The 22,070-nt window shown below is 44.5% G+C and overlaps 1 protein-coding gene across 5 annotated transcripts in view; it reads left to right on the forward strand.

Annotated features, from left to right (window-relative positions):
• The first annotated feature begins 2,524 nt into the window (after positions 1-2,524).
• Positions 2,525-22,070, forward strand: part of LOC141122866 (uncharacterized) — a 77,854-nt gene continuing 58,308 nt past the window's right edge. For all 5 annotated transcript variants that reach the window (XM_073612010.1, XM_073612015.1, XM_073612012.1 and 2 more), the window contains exons 1-2: positions 2,525-2,683; positions 15,770-16,060. In XM_073612010.1, coding sequence (XP_073468111.1) covers positions 2,641-2,683; positions 15,770-16,060 — 334 coding nt within the window. In that variant the 5' untranslated portion in view covers positions 2,525-2,640. The remainder of the gene's footprint in view (positions 2,684-15,769; positions 16,061-22,070) is intronic.

The raw sequence follows: 22,070 nt of genomic DNA on the forward strand, positions 1-22,070 counted from the left end.
TCCGGGAGCCTCCTATAATAAGAGGGCCCCCAGATCCCGGCCCCCCACCCTATGTGAATGAGTATGGGGCACATGGTACCCCTACCCATTCACCTAGGGAAAAAGTGTAAATAATAAAACACAACACAGGTTTTTAAAATATTTTATTAAACAGCTCTGGGGGGGGGGATCTTCCTACGGCTTCGGGGGTCCCTCCGGTTCCTCTTCTCCCGGCGTCCGGTTGGTTCTTCGGCCGGCCCCTCCGCTGTCTTCAGGTAGCTCTATTGCCAGCGGAGGTCCAGACTTCTTGTCTTCTCTTCTCCAGATGTTGACACGACGCTCTCTCCGGCCTCTTCTCCCGGTGCTCCAGTTCTTCGGCCGACCCCCTCGGCTGTCTTCAGGTAGCTCTCTTGCCAGCAGAGGTCCGGACTTCTGGGCTTCTTGTCTTCTCTTCTCTTCCCCAGATGTTGACACAACGCTCTCTCCGGCTGGACTGGTCTCTGAGGGCTCCGTTGTGACTTATATAGGCGGAGACCCCGCCCCCATATGATGTCACAGTCCCTGGGCATGCTGGGACTGTGACGTTTTAGGTGGCGTGGTAATAAAATATTTTAAAAACCTGTGTTGTGTTTTATTATTTACACTTTTTCCCTAGGTGAATGGGTAGGGGTACCATGTGCCCCATACTCATTCACATAGGGTGGGGGGGCCGGGATCTGGGGGCCCTCTTATTATAGGAGGCTCCCGGATTCCGATAAGCCCCCCGCCCACAGACCCCGACAACCAACGGCCAGGGTTGTCGGGAAGAGGCCCTTGTCCTCATCAACATGGGGACAAGGTGCTTTGTGGTGGGGGGGCACCGCAGAGCGCCCCCTCCCCCAAAGCACCCCCACATGTTGAGGGCATGCGGCCTGGTACGGTTCAGGGGGGGGCGCTCACTCGTCCCCACCCCCTTTCCTGACCGGCCGGGCTGCGTGCTTGGATCGGGGTCTGGTATGGATTTTGGGGGGACCCCCACGCCGTTTTTTCGGCGTAGGGGGTTCCCCTTAAAGTTCCATACCAGACCTAAGGGCTTGGGATGCCCCCCGCGCTCGCCACAATAGGAACATTTGTTTTTCCTATTGCAGCGAGCGCGAGATACAGTAACCTGCTCCTCCGTCGCATCTGGTCCGTCGGACCAGCATACAGACGAGCGGGCTTTTCGTCAGGAACTGAGTCCGGCGGAGTTACGACGTAAGATTTGAAGCAAGTTTCAAATCTAAAGTACATCGGATTTCCGACCGAAACGGTCCGTCGGAAGTCCGATGGAGACCACACACGGTCGGATTGTCCGCCGGATTTGGTCCGGCGGCGTCCGTCGGACTTTTGCAGGTGAAAAGTCCGACCGTGTGTACGCGGCATTAGTGTTTTCAAGGCACTGTACTTTGGGTAAAGTATTTAAAGTAGCACAGTGCTGAATAGCAAAAAAATGCCCTTGTCATGAAGGGGGTAAAACATTCTGAAGGTCAAGTGATTAAGGTGTAAAGAGCTCAGTGCTGAATACTAATGAGAGTATAAATGTGCTTTCTAGAGGAGTAACATTCTTGGAGAAATACATAGGATGAATGGTTCCTGATAAAGTTATATTCAAACCTCCCTTCCCCTGTCCCATCATGATCTGGATGACCATAATCCACATCTCTGGAGATCCTTCACAGCGTGTATGGAGGTTCTACATACAAGAATATGACACAGAGCAGTCTGGAGAGGACGAGTACATGGGGAGAGACATAGGACATACCTGTACAAACATCTTTGAAACAAGAGATACAATGTAACAATTCTAGAGAATGCTTCAGTGAAATAGCAAATAAATGTAACCACTGGAATTGTTACATTGTATCTCTTGCTATAGATGCACTTCCTATGCTACTCAGCTCCATCTAGTGGCCATATTGTGGTATTTGACTACTGTCTGCATTATGGCCATTAGATGGAGCTGAGAAGCATTGGAAATACATATAACTTTTAAGAAGAGATAAAATGTACCAATTTTAGAGAACACTAGTGGGAATTAGCAAATAAAAGTAACCCTTGGAATTGTTACATTGTATCGTTTGTTACACAGATGCATTTCCTATGCCCCCAAGCTCCATCTAGTGGCCATAATGTGGTATATTACTACTGCCCATAATAAGAGAACAATTGTTCAGCAAAGAAAACATTTCTTACAAATACAACATGAATGTGAATGCAGATTTGCTGGATGAACAGCTATCACATTTTTTTTTCAAATAGAGCCCTGCTTTGAATTCCTAATGTAACATGTGCCTATAATTATCATTAGACTGCTACCAGATCTCCTAGAGGAAGATCTGTACATTCTATAGACCTTCAGGTCACTCTCCTGGTATTGGCAGTACACCGATGTCCATGGGGTTTATGGAACTTCCCCTCTTCTGTTGGGTGTTATGATGGGGGAAGTTAAAGCTGTTTAGTAGAAATGTCTGATAGCATCTTAGCACCTCATCTTAAAATATTAGGCAATGTTCCTTCCTGTACCACTTCCTATTTTTCACCAGACCACTTGCTCCTCTCTCATGCAATCACAGTAGTGTGGGAGTAGACTGAGCCGTGTTCCTCCGTCCCTTCTCTGCCAGACGGACCTCCTGGAGGAGAATTATGATGATCTTCTATTTCTGGGTCCTTGTTGTGAGTGTGATAGGTAAGTCTCCAACTTTATAACTTAAAGAGAACCTGATATAGAATTATGTAAACTTCCATTGCTGACTTATATGGTTGAAGCGGTTGCTTGTAGTCTGGAAATGTTAATTAGAACTACGTAGACATTTGCAAAGAAAAAAGGAAGGAAAATGAGGTGGATCACCGACCAGAGTAGAAAACTCAACAAAAGATGAAGATAAGTCAGAGAACCCACAATAGTCACAAAGAGATGGAAAGATAAGCCGAACATTTCTGATGGAGATCATTTCTTTTTGCATTTACTGATAAGGTAAATTAGTCTTACAGTGTTATGCCCTGTACACACGGTCGGATTTTCCGACGGAAAATGTGCGATCGGGGCTTGTTGTCGGAAATTCCGACCGTGTGTGGGCTCCATCTGACTTTTTTCATCGGAATTTCCGACACACAAAGTTTAAGAGCAGGCTATAAAATTTTCCGACAACAAAACCCGATTGCGTCAATTCCGACCGTGTGGGGACAATTCCGACGCACAAAGTGCTATGCATGCTCAGAAGAAATTCCGAGACGGAACTGCTCGGTCTGCTAAACTTAGCGTTCGGAATGGATATAGCACTTTCGTCTGGCTGCAATGTTTTAAATTGTTTAATGCAGTGCACTCTCCTCTTCTTTATAATGCTAGAAGAATGAAGTTGTTTTGCTGCTCATATTCACACAAAGTTCTCACAAACTTCTTTCTTTATTATTTATCGTGATTTCATCAATATTTTTCTATTTGTCACATATGACTAAAAAATTTAAAATGTGTAATTTTGGGTTTTGTAATTTTTTTTTTTTTTGGTTTTGTATTTTTTTAAAGCCTGATCTCGTTTTTTTTTTTTTTTTTTTGGTTAATTTTTTTTACTCCAGAATAGTTTTGATGTGTTTTGTGTGTCAAGTTACCACAACACCATTATTATCTTGTATTATTTATTAATCTCAAGGAGATTGTTTGGTGTTGGTGTCTCTTGTTAATTTCACATTGTATTTTTGAAATGTACCTGCCTCCTCACAAACAAACTGTCCCTTTTGAATGAAAACACACATAGGCAAGTATAATTGAAACAAAAATTCCTTTATTAAGGGGTCCTAACCAAGCAAAGAGGGAGGCAACACTGGATAAAATTGGCGAAGCCTTTGGCCCCCAGGGCAGACATCAATTATTTTACTGAAAAATTGGTGGCCTGAGGAGTTCATATCTAAGGGAGTACAATCTGGTCCAGAAGTCCAAGAGATCATGAACAGCAGCAGATGACATTTATGTCCCCAGGCTGTGGTCATACAAGAGCCTGCATCTTTTTCCAGACCAGACTGAACCTAGGTCATCACTCTCTGGTCTTCCTTACACGCTTCCTTCCCGGCTGTGGCTCTGGTGTTGGAGGTGTGGCAGGAGGAGGAGGAGGACCTGGAGGAGGAGGAGGATGAGTAGGACCTGGAGGAGGAGGAAGAGGACCATGGATGAGCTCACAAATGTGGCTTTGACATGTGAGTTGGCCTCTCAACCCCTTATTTAGAGCTTCTAAAATGAGAAACTCACATAAGAGGCGTTGGCCCAGCTCCATTTGCAGCATTTTGCATGCTGTAAGGTCAGCAAAATCTTCTTCCACACTGTGGGGGGTTCTGAGGGCCTCAGTAGCCTTCCAAAATAGGCCGGTTGCTGCCTCCTCCAGGTTACTCCTCTTCCTGCCACTTTTTCTTTGAAGGCAGATGGGAGGGACGTGGGTATCGGGCAGCCTACTTGGCCCGGCCACCTCCTGTCTGAGACTTTCCTGTGCATGAAAAAGGGACATCGTTTTAGTTTTTGGTTCATCAATCACAATCAGAAATTTGTACTCCGAAATAACATAGATTTAACATCATTAATTTGACAACCAGAAATATTTAGAAGAATGCTATACCTGGCTCAAGCTGGGCTCCTCCACATGTTGCTGCCTGGAAGGCCCAGGTTGGGCATCTGAAGCCTCAGCTGGGGGGGAAGGAAGCGTGGAAGGAAGACTGGAGAGTGCTGGCCTGGGTTCAGTCTGACCTGCCAGAAAATGCAGCCTGTCATAGTACCAGAGCCTGGGGAGATAAATGTCATCTGCAGCTCCTGATCTCAGGGAATCCTGGACCTTCTTGCGCTACCTTAGATAAGTGCCCCTCATGCCACCAATTAGGATCTTCAAATAGGTGGTGATGTCTGCCGTGGGGATCACCGGCTTCACAAATTGCAGCAAATTATCCAGCGCTGCCTTCCTCTTTGTTTGGTTCTTATAATCGGGGTGGTTTACCTGCCACAGACAGGGCAGCTCCCTGAACAGATCAATGAATATGGGGATAAAGTCCTGATCCTTCAATATATCCATTTTCTCTGCAAGACACAACACAAGACAAACCCTAATGTCAGGCGAAAGTCTCCTAATCTTGTCCCAATATAGGCCTCAATTTCTAAGCAGTATAGGCCCAAGTTTAAATGTTACCTTCGTTATCACGATCGGCGCTTCCGATACTCCTTCCTCCGCTCACAGATCGTACGTACTACGCACGCGTGTTACGCTTTATATACACTGCGCATGCGTGAAACTCCACCCGCCCCTGAATTCTTTCTAGTCTATTCCCCGCCCCTTCTCGTTCAGCGCAGTGGGGGAAGAGCACATGGTGGAGACAGAGCAGGTGCGTGCTAATTACAGCAACGATTAGGAGGAGGAGGAGGAGGAAAGCCCGGAGCCAGAAACGTCCCAATCCCGGAGGAGACGATTTAAGGCCTCAAATATGTCCTTTGGGGAGATGTTGGAGATGGTCGACATCCTGCAGAGGGCCGACTATGATGGGAAGTATGGACCTTACCCCAACCCCAATGTCAGAAAGGCCAAGATCATGACTAAAGTTGTGAAGAGTCTGCAGAAGACATTTGGGGTACGGCGATCCAAGGATCAACTCCGGAAACGGTGGTCGGACCTCAAATTAAGGGAGCAATATCAGTATAGAAGGATCAGGAGAGTGCTGCAAAAAAGTAAGTAGTTGTCCTGTGTTCCTATTCGTTATTTTTAGAACGTTCGTGCTGCTCCATGTGCTTTTCTTTACTGTTGTAGTTGAAAATGGCAACTTTCATGTTCATGGGCACATTATTCATTCGTAGGAAACATTGTTCGATTGGCCAGATGCATTTCAATACATTTTTGCTAGCCTACTTCTCTTAAAATAAGTTTGTTGTCTAGAAGGGTTTGTAACTAGAATGAAATGCAAACTAGATTCTGTGTAAGAAGGAGGGCTGTTTACACATCTGGACGCTGGAGCACTAGTGTGGGACACCAGAACACCCTTTTTATTAGGGGCCCACACAGGTGCTCCAGTGTATACTATAAGGGTGTCTCCATCTGTGAAGCTTGTACAAAACAGGTAAGTATTCAAGCTACATAGGGGAGAAAAGACTTGGAGGACATCACTCATCAGAGGAGACAACAGACCCCCCACCTCAGGAAGAAGTGGAAATCCCCCAAAGCCAACCGGAGGAGGGAGACGTAATCGAAATAGTCACCCCAACAGGTGAGTGTCTGCAACCACAGGCTCAGGTAAGAGATGGATGCCTGCATATTTATAATACATGGTGTGTTTTTGTCTATATTTTTAGGTGATCGGGATGTTGTGGATAAAGGTCATTTCACCAGTGAAAGTGCCCAGATCCTGATCGGGGAGATCATGGGGTGCAATAGGGACTTGGAAAACATCAATGATGTTCAAAACAAAATGAAGAACCTCATTGATGTTTTAGGGAGAGTTTAAAACCCCTCGAAATCCCTTACTTAGTTGTGCTTTTTTTACAGAAAATATTTTTCTCATTTTTTGACATATTGCGAAAAGCCAAATTTTGAAGATGCACACAGTGTGTCAACATGTGCTATCTGCCATCAAGAGAGATCAATGTGTGCGTTTTGGGGGTGCAACCCCTTCCTCAATAATAAAGTAGCTGAGAGGAAGGGGTTGCACCCCCAAAACACGTCCCTTGATCCTCCATGATGGCAGCTAGCACATGTTGACATTTGGCAATTTGTGTGCATCTTCAAAATTTGGCTTTTCCAGGGGTGACTTCACCCCATCTGAACGCAATATCAAACACAGTTTATAAATACTCATGTCTGATATTGCCTTCAATTTCTAACAAAGTTGAACTTTGTAAGTTCCAGATTTGTATATTTCTTGTTGGTTTTAAACATGCCTGTTTTACCGTAAATGGACATTTCTACTTTTATTAATGTGACCAAAAAAATTGTTATACAACAAACATGTTGGTTTGTTTTAAAAACCTTTTATAAATGCACATGTGATTGTGCTTGTATTAAAAAGATTGATAATCAAGAAAGTGTGGATTCTTCTTTCAATGCTCCTAAACTTTTTGTGTGGTAAAATTGGTGTTTTCTGTGACAATGGGGGTTATTTCCTAAGGGCAAATCCACTTTGCACTACAAGTGCAGTCTCAGTGCAGTCTCAAGTGCACTTGTAGTGCAAAGTGTCTTTGCCTTTAGGAAATAACACCCAACAGTGCTTTCTAATGTTACACAATCACGCCATTTTCAGGACTCCCCAAATTTCAGTCAGGGTCAGCTAAAAGAAACACAAGCAGTAAATGTCAGCAAATATTTTAGTAGTTAAATTTTTTTTTTTTATTTAAAAAATCTCTCAGACATTGTCTGGCATATTGATGGCCCCCCACCCGCAAAGTATTCCATGTATCTTAGACAGACTTTGCGGGCACTCAGGGGGTGCAAGCCAGCTTCAAGCGCGTCAGGGTTGGTTCATTGAGATTAATTCCGGATTCAGGCCCAACTGAGCCAGCATAGTTCACAGAATTTCTCCTTAAAAAGTTGTGGAGAGCACAGCAAACCAGGATGATGTGATTCAGTTTATATTCTGCCATGTGTATGGGTGTAAGAAATAAGCGGAACCGGCTGGCCATTATTCCAAATGTGTTCTCCACCACTCTTCTGGCTCTGGCCAGCCGGTAATTTAAAACCCTCTGGTCCGGGGCGATGGTCCCCATAGGGAATGGCTGCATAAGATGGACCCCCAGCGCAAACGCTTCATCCACAACGAAGACGAATCCTTCACATGCAGGAACTCGTAAGTAGCCGACACCACTGCCAACATCACAATACTATTGAACCCCTTGTAGTTGTAATAGTATGACCCCAAGTTTTGTGGTGGGACGATGTGGCAGTGTTTCCCATCAATTGCCCCTCCGCAGTTAGGAAAGTCCCACCACTGGGCAAAGTGGGAGGCCACAGTCTGCCATTCCTGTGGATTGGAAGGAAACTGTGGAGTCAAACAAGAAATAAAAATTATTCGTTTTGCACATAAACATGGAGAGCAGATAAGACACAAACATTCTTGGCCAACATCAGTATTACATTTATTTTAGGGAGTATTTAAAGACAAAAGGTCCACCTATCAGATCCCCCCCATGGGCCATTTTATAAATTTTATGGGAGGGAGGGAGATGTTTTGGACAGGTAACCCTCTCCACTTCATTGAGAGATGAATGCCTAAATAATGTGTATTACTTTGGCCAGCCCCTCCTTACTTACACTATTGGCAGCCCACTGGACAGGTAAGAAGTGTCATAATACAAAGAGATAAATACACACTGTACACATTTTAGCACATTTTTACATTCTGTTATTACCTATCAAGATACTAATAGGATACAGAAACTTAAAAAAGTACCATTTTAAAATATTCAGGTAGGCCCTTACACTATATGCTTTGGGGAATTCATCCATAAATCTGACCACAAAAGAGATGGGTATAGTGTGTATGGATTTGGCAAAGTCAGCAGATAGAGGATTAGTATCAGCTGAGTTAGCAGTTGGGGGGAGGAAGGGTTCCAAATGATTTTGAGACCTAAAAAAAAAATCTGGCACTCTGCCTGAATTTAAAGCACAAATCACAATTTAAAACATTTTAGGAGGTATTTAGGGTAAAGCACTACTATGGAGCTGACAAAATACATTGTTAAGTGACTACACTAGGTGAATATAGGGGCAGGAGACCATGCTGGGGAGGTAAGTGAAGGCAAATATGTATGAAGGGCAAAAAAAAAATTCTAAAAAATTACAGCATGCATGAGGACAAAGGGGACATTCACAGCATATTACAATCATGGTAATTAGGGAATGAGGAAAGAAATACAATATATTATCAAACATTATATACAATAAAATGTGATGTTAAAGGATAAATCTTACCTTCATATACTCCTTCTGCGGGACCTGAATGATGGCAGAACAGGTCTCTGGAATAATGATCCCCAGAGCCTGGGGGGAGATGCCTGTCGAGAACTTGAGGTCCTGCAGGCTTCTCCCCGTCGCCAAGTACCGCAGGGTGGCGACTAACCTCTGCTCCGGAGTGATGGCTTGCCTCATGCAGGTATCCTGCCTGCTGATATAGGGGGTTAGCAAAGTCAACAAACGGTGAAATACGGGGTCCATCATCCGGAGAGAGTTCCTGAAATCATCAGCATTATTCTCACGGATCTCACGGAGCAAAGGCATATGAGAAAACTGGTCATGCTGTAGCAACCAATTCTTGGTCCATGAACTTCTCCCCACCCTGTTCATGGACTGGGCTTGTGTCAAAGTAAGGACCCCAACACCAAGCCCCCACACAGCACGAAATCTACGATGAGTACGTACATGCAACATGGCTAGAAAACGGTCGGCTGCTCAGAACGCAGTAACAGAACGCACTGAAGAACAGCAAGGCCTGTGAAGAGCGACCTGAAAATCAGTAACGAACAAATAAGAACACAATGACAAAGTCAAGGGTAACTCGCTGCACGCACTGAAGACCAGATACAAACCCACAAGCGCAAACTGAACAGCAGAAAACGATCTGAAAACCACGAGTCTGAAAAAGCGCGAATCGTCTCTCACCAAACTTTTACTAACATGAGATTAGCAAAAGGAGCCCAAAGGGTGCAGCGCTTGGTTCTGAACTGCCCTTTTATAGTCTCATCGTACGTGGTGTACGTGACCGCGTTCTTGGCGTTCGGAAATTCCGACAACTTTGTGCGACCGTGTGTATGCAAAACAAGTTTGAGCCAACATCCGTCAGGAAAAAATCCATGGATTTTGTTGTCGGAATGTCCGATCAATGTCCGATCGTGTGTACAGGGCATTACTGTGATCCATGTCAGATCCAGTGAGAACCTCATATCACCCCAATTCCTGCACCATCACACCTCATATCACCCCAATTCCTGCACTTTCACCCCTCAGATCACCCCAATTCCTGCACCTTCACCCCTCAGATCACCCCAATTCCTGCACCTTCACACCTCAGATCACCCCAATTCCTGCACCTTCACACCTCATATCACCCCAATTCCTGCCCTTTTACCCCTCAGATCACCCCAATTCCTGCATCTTCACCCCTCAGATCACCCCAATTCCTGCACCTTCACACCTCATATCACCCCAATTCCTGCACCTTCCCTCTCAGATCACCCCAATTCCTGAATTTTCACACCTCAGATCCCCCCAATTTGTACATCTTCACCCCCCAGATCACCTCAATTCCTGAACCTTTATCTCATCAGATCACACAAATTCCTGCACCTTCACCCCATACCTCAGATCACCCCAATTTCTTCACATTCACATCTCAGATCACCCCAATTCCTGCACCTTCACCCTCAGATCACCCCAATTCCTGCACCTTCACATCTCAGATCAACCCCTATTGTTGAATCTTCACACCTCAGATCACCCTAATTCCTGTGCCTCTTTTCCTCAAATCACAATAGGGTCCTTGGGGGGCAGGGCCTGATGTAATTGTGTCATGTTGGTAAATTGATGGTGTTACGAGGGGCGTTCAAGTCAAACCCTTTGAGTTGATATAATAAAAGAACAAATTTCAAGTAGTGGAAATTGCATTAATTTTCGATATCCTCCCCTGCTACATTTACTGTATCCACTCATCCCAGCATTTAATGAATGCCTTGAAAGCATCTGCATCTAAAGATTTGTCAGTACGCCTGAACCATCCTAGGACAGCCTGCTTCACTTCATCATCAGTGCTAAAATTCTGACCTCCAAGGAACAATTTTATGAGTCCAAACAGGTGGAAATCACTCAGAGCGAGGTCCAGGCTGTAAGGTGAATATGGCAATACCTCCCAGCTGATTATCTGGAATTTGCACATAGTGCGGTGAGCAGTATGAGCTTGTAAGTTGACCTGGAGAAACAGGACCCCCTTAGTGATCAAATCAGGTCGTGTTTTCCGCAGATGCGTATGCACATCTCTCAGAACACGACAATAATATTCACTGTTGGTAGTGGCACCACGGAGTAGAAAATCCACTTAAATAACGTCACGTTTGTCCCAGAAAACACTTGCGATCACTTTACCTGCAGACGCAATTGTTCGACATTTCACGCTTCCACTGCTTTGATGCTCGTTTTAACTCGGGGGGGAACTGATATGCCCAGGTTTGGTCACATGTAATGATGAAATCCTGGCCCTCAACTCTTCTGTGCCAGTCAAAAGCGTAATACTATCTTGGTACACAGCGTGCGCTAACTTTTCGTGAATGATTGTGTTCACCGTTCCCACAGAAAGATTCATCTGTTGTGCAATTTCACAATTTTTTCAATCAATCTTGTGCATTGATTATCCAGGATCAGGCATTCCACGTGCTGAATGTTCACAGGAATGACTGCTGTGGGCTGTGAACCATCACGGCTGGGATGATCACTGGCAGACATACAGCCATCTTTGAAATGTTTACACCATTCCCATGGCTTTCTTTGGCTTAGCGTCTCATCATCGTACTGTGCTTGAAGTCTTCTGTAGATATCCGCAGATTTTACGCCTTCATTCACAAGAAACTTTATCACCACACACAAGGGGTGTATCTACCGTGAGGCAAACAAGACGTTGCTTTGGGTGGCATTTTTCAGTGGGGTGGAACAGGCTGGGGGATCCGTGACATTGGACTCGGAAGGGGGAAGCCTGAGGATGGAACTCTGTTTATTCCTACGGAACATTGGGCAGACGTGGGCAACCCTTGGGTGATCGCCCTCCTCGATGCACAGACACCACCCTGCCCCTCCTATTGCAGGGAATCCCGTAGGGGTGATGATCCAGTATGTCAGATCACCTGAGGCCAGGTAACAGATGCACTCCGTAGGAGTCAGAAGTGCACCGCAAGGTAGTGGACCCTGGGGCTGACTGCTGCGGATTGAACTCAGGGAGGTTCAGGAAGCAGGTCTACTGGAGCATCAACACAGATCCCACTGAGAGCTAGAGCATAGATTCCCCAGGGTGTGAAGTCTAAGAGCCAGCAGGTATTCACCAGAGCCTCTAGTGGTGGGGATGGATTGCGCTGCAATCTGGCTCCAGGTCGCAGCCCCCAGGGTCTCACAGCTCACGCTTACGGTAGACTACAGGAGAAAGAGGAAGGAAGCAGCAGGCTGGAACAACAAGGATAGTAAAGGGATAAGCCAAGGTGGGGGCGACTAGCAGACAAGGATAAACATAGAACACACCAAAGGTCAGGGTCATAAGCAGACAGGAATAGTCGAGAACAGGCCAAGATCAGTAAGTGGAATCAGATGTAAGAGAAACAGCAAGTAGCACATGGAAGCTAAACACAATGGTTGATCAGCGGGGCTGGCTTGCAGTGCACAGGTATTATAGAGTTCCCTGATAGGGGCTGGGGTGGAGCCATGCTTTGACTAGAGATTATTTAAGCAGCCAGGTGAGAGTGGCTGGCCTCTTAATCTGAACACATGGAGAGGTAAGCTGACAGACAAACACTACTGCATAACCATGACACAGTAAGAGTCCCTCATGGATGTCAGCAGAGCCAGGTGTAGCCCCGAAAGTGGTCTCCTCCCATGATGGTGACAGAGTTGTACGGTAGTCTTGTTGCTCCCTGTTACCTCCGTTACTCTCTGGGATAGGCTGTGGGTGGTGGTGGCTCTGCTGGTCTTCTTCTTGGGCAGGGCGTCTGACCTGTGGCTGGCAGTGGATTACCTGCAGAAGCACCGGCTCAGCTGCTTCTGGCCCACCTACTAGCTGGTGCTGCTGCCCTCCCCGCTCACCCAGAGCCCCAGCTTCAGCTGGGTGTTCACCGACCGCAGCCCATCTCCTCCCGGGGGGGCAACTGCGTCTGCTGCCGCCTCTGTGCCTGGATTCTGCAGGGCTCTGTCCACCTGCTGCACTGGGGGCATCTGAAGGCACATGGAGGATAGAGTGACTGACTAATGGTGGCTGAGGACACATGGAGGATGGAGAGACTGACTGAACATATATGAGGAGGGACTGAAGATACAATGACTCATGGAGGGACAGACTGACAGGGTCTGAAGACATGACACATGGGGGCTGGAAGGACTGACTGATGGGGTCTGAAGCCATGACACATGGAGGCTGGAAGGACTGACTGATGGGGTCTGAAGATATAATGACATATGGAGGATGGAGGGGACTGACTGATGGGGTCTGAAGATATAATCACACATGGAGGATGGAGGGACTGACTGATGGAGTCTGAAGATACAATGACACATGGAGGCTGGACGGATCAACAAATAGGGTCTGAAGATATGCCACATGGGAGGCTGGAGGGACTAACAACTAGGGTCTGAAGATATGCCATGTGGGAGGCTGGAGAGACTGACTAATGGGGTCTGAAGATACAATGACACATGGAGGCTGGAGGGAATGACTAATGGGGTCTGAAGATGCAATGACACATGGAGGATGGAGGGACTAAAAACTAGGGTCTGAAGATACAATGACACATGGAGGCTGGAGGGACTAACAACTAGGGTCTGAAGATATAGTTACATAGTTACATAGTAGGCGAGGTTGAAAAAAGACACAAGTCCATCAAGTCCAACCCATGTGTGTGATTATATGTCAGTATTACATTGTATATCCCTGTATGTTGCGGTCAATCAGGTGCTCATCTAATAGTTTCTTGAAATTATCGATGCTTCCCTCTGAGACCACCGCATCCTTGCCGCTCTTCTAGTAAAGAACCCTCTACGTAGTTTAAGGTTAAACCTCTTTTCTTCTAATTTTAATGAGTGGCCATGAGTCTTGTTAAACTCTCTTCTGCGAAAAAGTTTTATTCCTATTGTGGGGTCACCAGTACGGTATTAGTATATTGAAAACATATCCCCTCTCAAGCGTCTCTTCTTCAGAGAGAATAAGTTGAGTGCTTGCAACCTTTCCTTATAACTAATATCCTCCAGACCCTTTATTAGCTTTGTTGCCCTTCTTCATACTCGTTCCATTTCCAGTACATCCTTCCTTAGGACTGGTGCCCAGAACTGGACAGCATACTCCAGGTGCGGCCGGACCAGAGTCTTGTAGAACGGGAGAATTATCATTTTATCTCTGGAGTTGATCCCCCTTTTTAATGCATGTCAATATTCTGTTTGCTTTGTTAGCAGCAGCTTGGCATTGCATGCCATTGCTGAGCCTATCATCTACTAGGACCCCCAGGTCCTTTTCCATCCTAGATTCCCCCAGAGGTTCTCCCCACAGTGTATAGATTGCATTCATATTTTTGCCACCCAAATGCATTATTTTACATTTTTCTGCATTGAGCCTCATTTGCCATGTAGTTGCCCACCCCATTAATTTGTTCAGATCTTCTTGCAAGGTTTCCACGTCCTGCGCAGAAGTTATTGCCCTGCTTAGCTTAGTATCGTCTGCAAATACAGAGATTGAACTGTGTACCCCATCCTCCAGGTCATTTATGAACAAATTAAATAGGATTGGTCCCAGCACAGAACCCTGGGGCACCCCACTACCCACCCCTGACTATTCCGAGTACTCCCCATTTATCACCACCCTCTGAACACGCCTTTGTAGCCAGGTTTCAATCCATGTACTCACCCTATGGTCCATGCCAACGGACCTTATTTTGTACAGAAAACGTTTATGGGGAACTGTGTCAAATGCTTTTGTAAAATCCAGATACACCACATCTACGGACCTTTCTTTATCTAGATGGCAACTCACCTCCTCATAGAAGGTTAATAGATTGGTTTGGCAAGAACGAATCTTCATGAATCCATGCTGATTACTGCTAATGATACCGTTCTCATTACTAAAATCTTGTATATAGTCCCTTATCATCCCTTCCAAGAGTTTACATACTATTGATGTTAGGCTAACTGGTCTGTAATTCCCAGGGATGTATTTAAGGCCCTTTTTAAATATTGAAGCTACATTGGCTTTTCTTCAATCAGCTGGTACCATTCCAGTCAGTAGACTGTCTGTAAAAATTAGGAACAACGGTCTGGCAATCAATATGCCACATGGGAGGCTGGAGAGACTGACTAATGGGGTCCAAAGATACAATGACACATGGAGACTTGAGTGGCTGACTAATAGGGTCTGGAGATATGCCATATGGAAGGCTTGGGGGGTTGATTAATAGGTTCTGAATATACACTGAGAGATACGGGCTTTGCTGCAAAGGGGACTGATGGATGTGGTCTGTAGACACAATGACAAAGACTGGAGAGACACTTCCAACAATGGGATGAACATTTATTGGAATTAAGGGACATCAACAAACGGGAAGGTGAGGCGCCCGATTTTAGTCTTGCCTAGGGCAGCACCAAACCAAAATACACCACTGACCACACGCTGCTTCATGCATGCACTAACACTGTTGTCTGCCATCTTGATTAACAGTCTCTGAACTGACCCGTGACATGTGCGCCACCTATCAGTAATAGGACACGCTTGCTACTAACTACTGCATGTAGTACCGCCATGCTACGCTAGCATCCCTTTTTTGTATCTGTAAAATTAAAAGTCCCACTTGAATGCCCCTCGTTTATAGACGCATTTATTAAGTAAGCTTTGTTTTATTGATGGAATAAAACTGTTTTTATCCATGTATCGGTCTGAATTTCAGCATATCATATACTGTATATCACTTTGTCTTCTTTTTGGGGTTTCCTTATACTTATTACAGTAAAGGTTGTTTCCTCTGACCTCCTTCTTTCCTCGGGTGAGCCATAAACTACACTGCATCATATTTAAACCTAATCTCCTTTTCCAGGACTCTCTGATGGAGAATCTGTAATGTGTCTCAGGGGGAGAAGTAGGAAGGACTCAGTCACCTGCAGTGATGACCACCAGAGCCCTACGGAAGGTTATGAGAAGGAAATTCATTTATGGTGTGATAACAAAGAAATCATCTGCTCAGTAAGTCCGAACAATGTCAACAGTGATATGAAACCCCAGGAAGTCAAATGCAAGACACAGAAATCAGGAGAGGAAAAAGTCGAGACTTACTATTGTCAGATAGAAAAGCCCCTCTACATATCAGCCCTCCTTTCCGCTCTTCCAGGTAAGTTAAATCTGCTTACATTTCACGTTCCCTGGCACCCCTTTTTCCCTCATCCACATGATAATGACATTAATAACCACTTCAGCTCTGGAAGATTTACCCCCTTCATGATCAGACCATTTTTTTGCGATACGGCACTGCGTTGCTTTACCTGACAATTGCACAGTCGTGCGACGCTGCACCCAAATAAAATTGATGTCCTTTTTTCCCCACAAATAGAGCTTTCTTTTGGTGGTATTTGATCACCTCTGCAGTTTTTATTTCTTACACTATAAACAAAAAAACATTGGCAATTAAAAAAAAAAAACAACAATTTCTTTACTTTCTGCTATAAAACACATCCAATAAAAAAAAATATTAATAATAATAGTATATATAAACCAGACAGGTAGACGTATACTATAAACAGCGCTAAATGTTGAGCAAAGATAAATATAAATCATGCGGCCAACTACGCACAAAAGTATTCAAACAGAGAGGTAGAGAGTCTGTGACGTGCTCAGAAAAAAGTCCATCAGTGACAATGCAGTCGTAACTCAGTGTGCGCCTTCCACCGGTCAGCAGAATTTCACCCTGTGTTGACACTCTCCCCCTAGGGGATCGAACTCACCAGATCTGTTAATTTTAAAAGCATCCAAGAACAAAAGCAAAGGATCTTCTCAGCACCACTCTCTCAGTACCACTCCTGGGGGTTCAGGAGGGAGGTCACAACTCCAAACAGATGAATGCCAAAAAGAGAAAATTGTGTGCACATAGCGTAATTCTGTTTATTAAATTGTACCCCACAATCTTCATAAAAAACCCCTCATTCTAAATACGTACACAATAAAAGCAGTTAAACAAGCAAAAACGTAAATGGGTAGCGTGTCACCGTTCTGGAAGCCGGCCGGTTCGATATCCAGGGAAACAGTTCACTTCCTGGTTGTGGATCAGGCCGAGGTGGAACGTATACCTCACTTCCGGCGTCGTGTAAGCCACACCCTGACGCGTTTCGTCATATCCTGACTTCGACAGAGGGCGTGGCTACACGGCGTCATTCAAGGCTTATATCACCCGCCCCAATCACAACTACCAATCGCGGAACAGCCGGCCCGACGTCAGGCGCACGACGTCAGACACGGAGCTCAGCGGTGGCTCAGCATAGGAAGCAAAAAGGGGTGGGCATGTCAAACCTTGCTGCACATAGTCTGTGACTGTGGCGATGTGTCAGGAACAACGAGCGATCGCTCATCTCATAGGTCCACACAGCGCACATACCTACACAGTCACTAGCTGGCACAGCAAACAGAAATCACTGCAATACAGACAAACATGTTTATATAAACTTGAAGATTACTCAGATATCAACATAATCTTAGTGATAGAGCGAACATTTACAAGCTATAATTTCATAAATATTTACCAGCATAAGAGAAATTAGTTAAATGAACATTATATATTAAAAAACATATCCCGATCAAGGGACATGAAGATAATAAATAATAAATTAAAAAACATCAGTATCAAAAAAAAAAAAAAAAAAAAAAAAAAAAAAAAGGAACAGTATCTGAAAAAGGAATATACATCTATATCCTTCAGAGATGACAACATATCACACATATATATACTAGACGTCAAACTGGGGGTCATGAAAAGATGACAATATAAATAAATAAATAATAAACATTCATTAAAAAGCTCTGCTACAGAGATAATCATTGCTCAGATAATAAACACTGCAATCAATAAAATTACCCAAAAAATATATAAATAAAAGATTGCTTTTAGGAATCACTGATAAAACAGTTGCTTTTAGGAATCACTGATAAAACAGTTGATGTCTAGGTCAACGTTTAACCCCTTTGGCGACAAGGTATCAGCCAGGAATATCCACTGGGTCTCTCTTTTGGAGAGATCCCGAACCAGATTCGAACCCCTCCATTTCTGCTTGAGGTGGTCAATACCCCAAAACTTAAGACCCGACGGGTCCCGATTATGCTTAAGCTTGAAATGTAAAGAGACGTTATGGTCTTTAAAGCCCAGCTTGATATTGGCTATGTGCTCAGCAATTCTTACTCTTAAAAGCCTTTTTGTGCGCCCGATATAGATCAAATCGCATGGGCATTGAAGAGCATACACCACGTGGGACGTATTGCATGTGATGAATTCACCAATGGCAAATTCCCTGCCATTAGAGGTCGACCTAAAATTTTCCACAGCTCTGAGAGGACTATTGACCTCTCTGCAAGCTCGACATCGTCTACAGCTAAAAAAACCTTTTCTGTCCCAGAAAGTGGGCAACCTGGACGGGGGGTCAAGAACTTTCTGCACTATTTTATCGGCAATACTCAAAGACTTTCTGTAAATAAACTTGGGTCTGTGTGGCAAGACCGAGTGTAGAACTCTATCCATCAATAAAACATGCCAATGGGACATAATAATGTCCTCCACCTCCCTATACTGGGAATGGAACTCTGATATAAAGCTCCATTCGTGGCTTTCTCTAGCCATTATGAGTGGAGCCTCATCCAGCAAGGCGGCTCTAGGTTGGAGAGCTAGTTCATGTATAATGGAGTCTAGCATCGTCTCTTGATACCCCTTCTCCATGAATTTCTTCTTTAAAACCTGGGCTTGCACTAGAAAATCCGTATCTTCCGAACAATTCCTTTTTATTCTCGTTAATTGGCCCTTGGGAATGTTCTTAAGCCACATCGGATGGTGGCCACTCGTGATAGGTAAGTAGCTATTAGAGTCGGTGGGCTTGAAGTAAACTTTGGTTGCCAGACCATTCCCTTTCCTAAAAATAGTGACATCCAAGAAGTGTATGTCACTCTTGCTGGCCTCACTGGTTAATACAATATTATTAGTGTTAGAATTAAGTTCTCTCAAAAATTCATGGAGGCTATCACTAGTACCATCCCAGATAAAGAACAAGTCATCTATATACCTCCTGTATAGCAATAGCTGATGGCGGGCAACCGAAAAAATAGTTTTGTCCTCCCACTCCCCCATAAACAAGTTTGCTATACTAGGGGCAAACTTGGCCCCCATAGCTACGCCTCTACATTGAGAATAGAACTGGCCGTCAAACCAAAAGAAATTATGGCCTAAACAAAAATCCAGAGCATTCCTAATAAAGACTTTATGTCTGTGTGGCAGGTCATCCCGCTGAGATAGAGCCCAATTAAGCGCTAAGAGGGCATCGTCATGTTGGATCACTGAGTAAAGTGATGCCACATCAGCAGTTACTAGATATACTTCTTGTTTCCCAGTTAGGTCAATCTGCTGCAAGATTTGTAGAAGACTTTTAGTGTCTCTAAGATATGCCTTGGTACACACAACACTGTCTTGTAGGAAATGGTCAAGGTATTGGCCCATACGAGATGTAATGGAACCAATCCCATTCACAATAGGCCTGCCAGGAGGGTTATTCAAATCTTTATGTATCTTTGGTAGAGTGTAGATCGTAGGGATCCTACTACTACTCGGTACCAGGTATTTCCTCTCACGATGAGAAAGGACACCTGAAGCATACCCACTCTCAACTAAAACTCTGAGATCTTTCTCATACTGCACGGTAGGATCTTTCGCCAATTTCACATAGGTATTGCTATCGTTCAGCATTTCAGTGAGTTGAACGTGATAAAACTGCTTATCTAAAATTACTACACCTCCTCCCTTATCGGCAGGCCTAATGACAATTTCCTTCCTTTTCTCAAGCATATTAATCCCATCTAATATGTACTGGGGGTTTACCTTCCTTTTCGGTACTATATGCTCAAGATCACTTGTCACTAGTCCTTTAAACACATCTATATTCTGATTCGCACTATTCAAGGGATTAAACAATGACTTATTCTTTAGTCCACTGTCAATCGGTACCGAGGCCAGATTTGTAGCATTGACAGGTTGGGAATTTTTATTCAGAAAGTATTTTTTAATATTTAGCTTTCTAATGTACTTGTGTACATCAATGAACACATTGAACTTATTAATCGGCCTTTTAAGGCCGCATTTGAGACCCAGATGCAAAATATTCGTTTCCTTGTGTGATAAAGCCACCTTACTAAGGTTAAAAATACCCCCTAATCCTGCTCTCTCCTTCTTTTTCTGGGCCCTTCGCCCTGCCCTGCAGCCCCTTGTTCTCCTCTCCAGGGATTGGGATTCTCGGCATAATTCCTCTCCCAACGGGGGTACTCCTTCCATTGCGGTTCTGCATAGGACTGTCTCGGCTGTGGATGGGACGGGGGCCTCCCCCTGCGTTGAAGATAACCTCGACCCCGTTTCTGCCAGCCCCTCCCCCTCCCTAAAAAAGGACGAGGGGAATGGTAATTAGTTCTATCACCATTATCCCTCAGGGGTTCGTATCTGTTATAAACGGGGACTTGGTAATGGCTGTTAGAGGGTGTGGGGTAGTGGGGATCAGTGGGTAAATTTCTCCTATCAACCGATCTACCACGTCCTCTACCACTCCTAACTGGGGTGGAGTAAGCCTGAGGGGGACGGCTAGATACATCCTCCCTTCCTCCATCCTCCTCAGAAGGTACAGGGCCTTGTAAATTAATAGAGGGGTGTGCTGTTTGTGCAGACCCTCTCCTAGGATGGACATTCTCATTGTTCTTGATTTGTTGCCAAAGATATACAGAGCCAGATCTGAAATCAGCCAGATCCCTCTGGAATTTCTTGGCTTTCTTTTTCTGCGTATCTTTATCAACCTTTTCAAGTTTCTTTTTAATACGGACATTAAAGTCCACTACTTGTTGCGTATCTTTTATTGGATCTAGTTGCAAGCGAAACTCATTAATTTTACCCTCTAAAATAGACATCTTTTTTCGTTTACGTGCAAGAACCAAATCCTGCAACTTGAATCCCATACCTGTAAAAAAATCAAACCATTCTTTCATGGATTCCGGATCATCCAGCCCATCTTGGGGAACTACGTCCCACCTAAGGCTCCTAACTATAATTTTTTCTTTAACATATTGTTCAAACGCACAGATGTCCCACCATGTGCGGACTTGTTTCTCTAATGCATTTCCCAAAGAGGTAAGCACACTATTGATATTGGTCTGTGCAGTGGTCTGCTCATTAACTGCAAAAACATTTCCAATATCTATAGTTCTACTACTCAAAAACATCAACGCATCCATGGCTGCCAAGAAAGGACAAACAAATATCAAGGTGAGGTCTGCTCGGGCCTGCAGCACACCACTCAGCGCCAAATAAATTAATTGATGTCAAGAGAGAGCACAACTAAAGACTGGGGGAGATAATAACACTCAGTATCTATACAGAGTGATTTAAAAAACAGCAGCCGTTTTAAAAAATCATAAGATTGAAAACAAATATTAATAATAATAGTATATATAAACCAGACAGGTAGACGTATACTATAAACAGCGCTAAATGTTGAGCAAAGATAAATATAAATCATGCGGCCAACTACGCACAAAAGTATTCAAACAGAGAGGTAGAGAGTCTGTGACGTGCTCAGAAAAAAGTCCATCAGTGACAATACAGTCGTAACTCAGTGTGCGCCTTCCACCGGTCAGCAGAATTTCACCCTGTGTTGACACTCTCCCCCTAGGGGATCGAACTCACCAGATCTGTTAATTTTAAAAGCATCCAAGAACAAAAGCAAAGGATCTTCTCAGCACCACTCTCTCAGTACCACTCCTGGGGGTTCAGGAGGGAGGTCACAACTCCAAACAGATGAATGCCAAAAAGAGAAAATTGTGTGCACATAGCGTAATTCTGTTTATTAAATTGTACCCCACAATCTTCATAAAAAACCCCTCATTCTAAATACGTACACAATAAAAGCAGTTAAACAAGCAAAAACGTAAATGGGTAGCGTGTCACCGTTCTGGAAGCCGGCCGGTTCGATATCCAGGGAAACAGTTCACTTCCTGGTTGTGGATCAGGCCGAGGTGGAACGCATACCTCACTTCCGGCGTCGTGTAAGCCACACCCTGACGCGTTTCGTCATATCCTGACTTCGACAGAGGGCGTGGCTACACGGCGTCATTCA

The sequence above is a fragment of the Aquarana catesbeiana genome, linkage group LG01 (genome assembly GCF_042186555.1).
Source record: "Aquarana catesbeiana isolate 2022-GZ linkage group LG01, ASM4218655v1, whole genome shotgun sequence".
Lineage (NCBI taxonomy): Eukaryota > Metazoa > Chordata > Amphibia > Anura > Ranidae > Aquarana > Aquarana catesbeiana.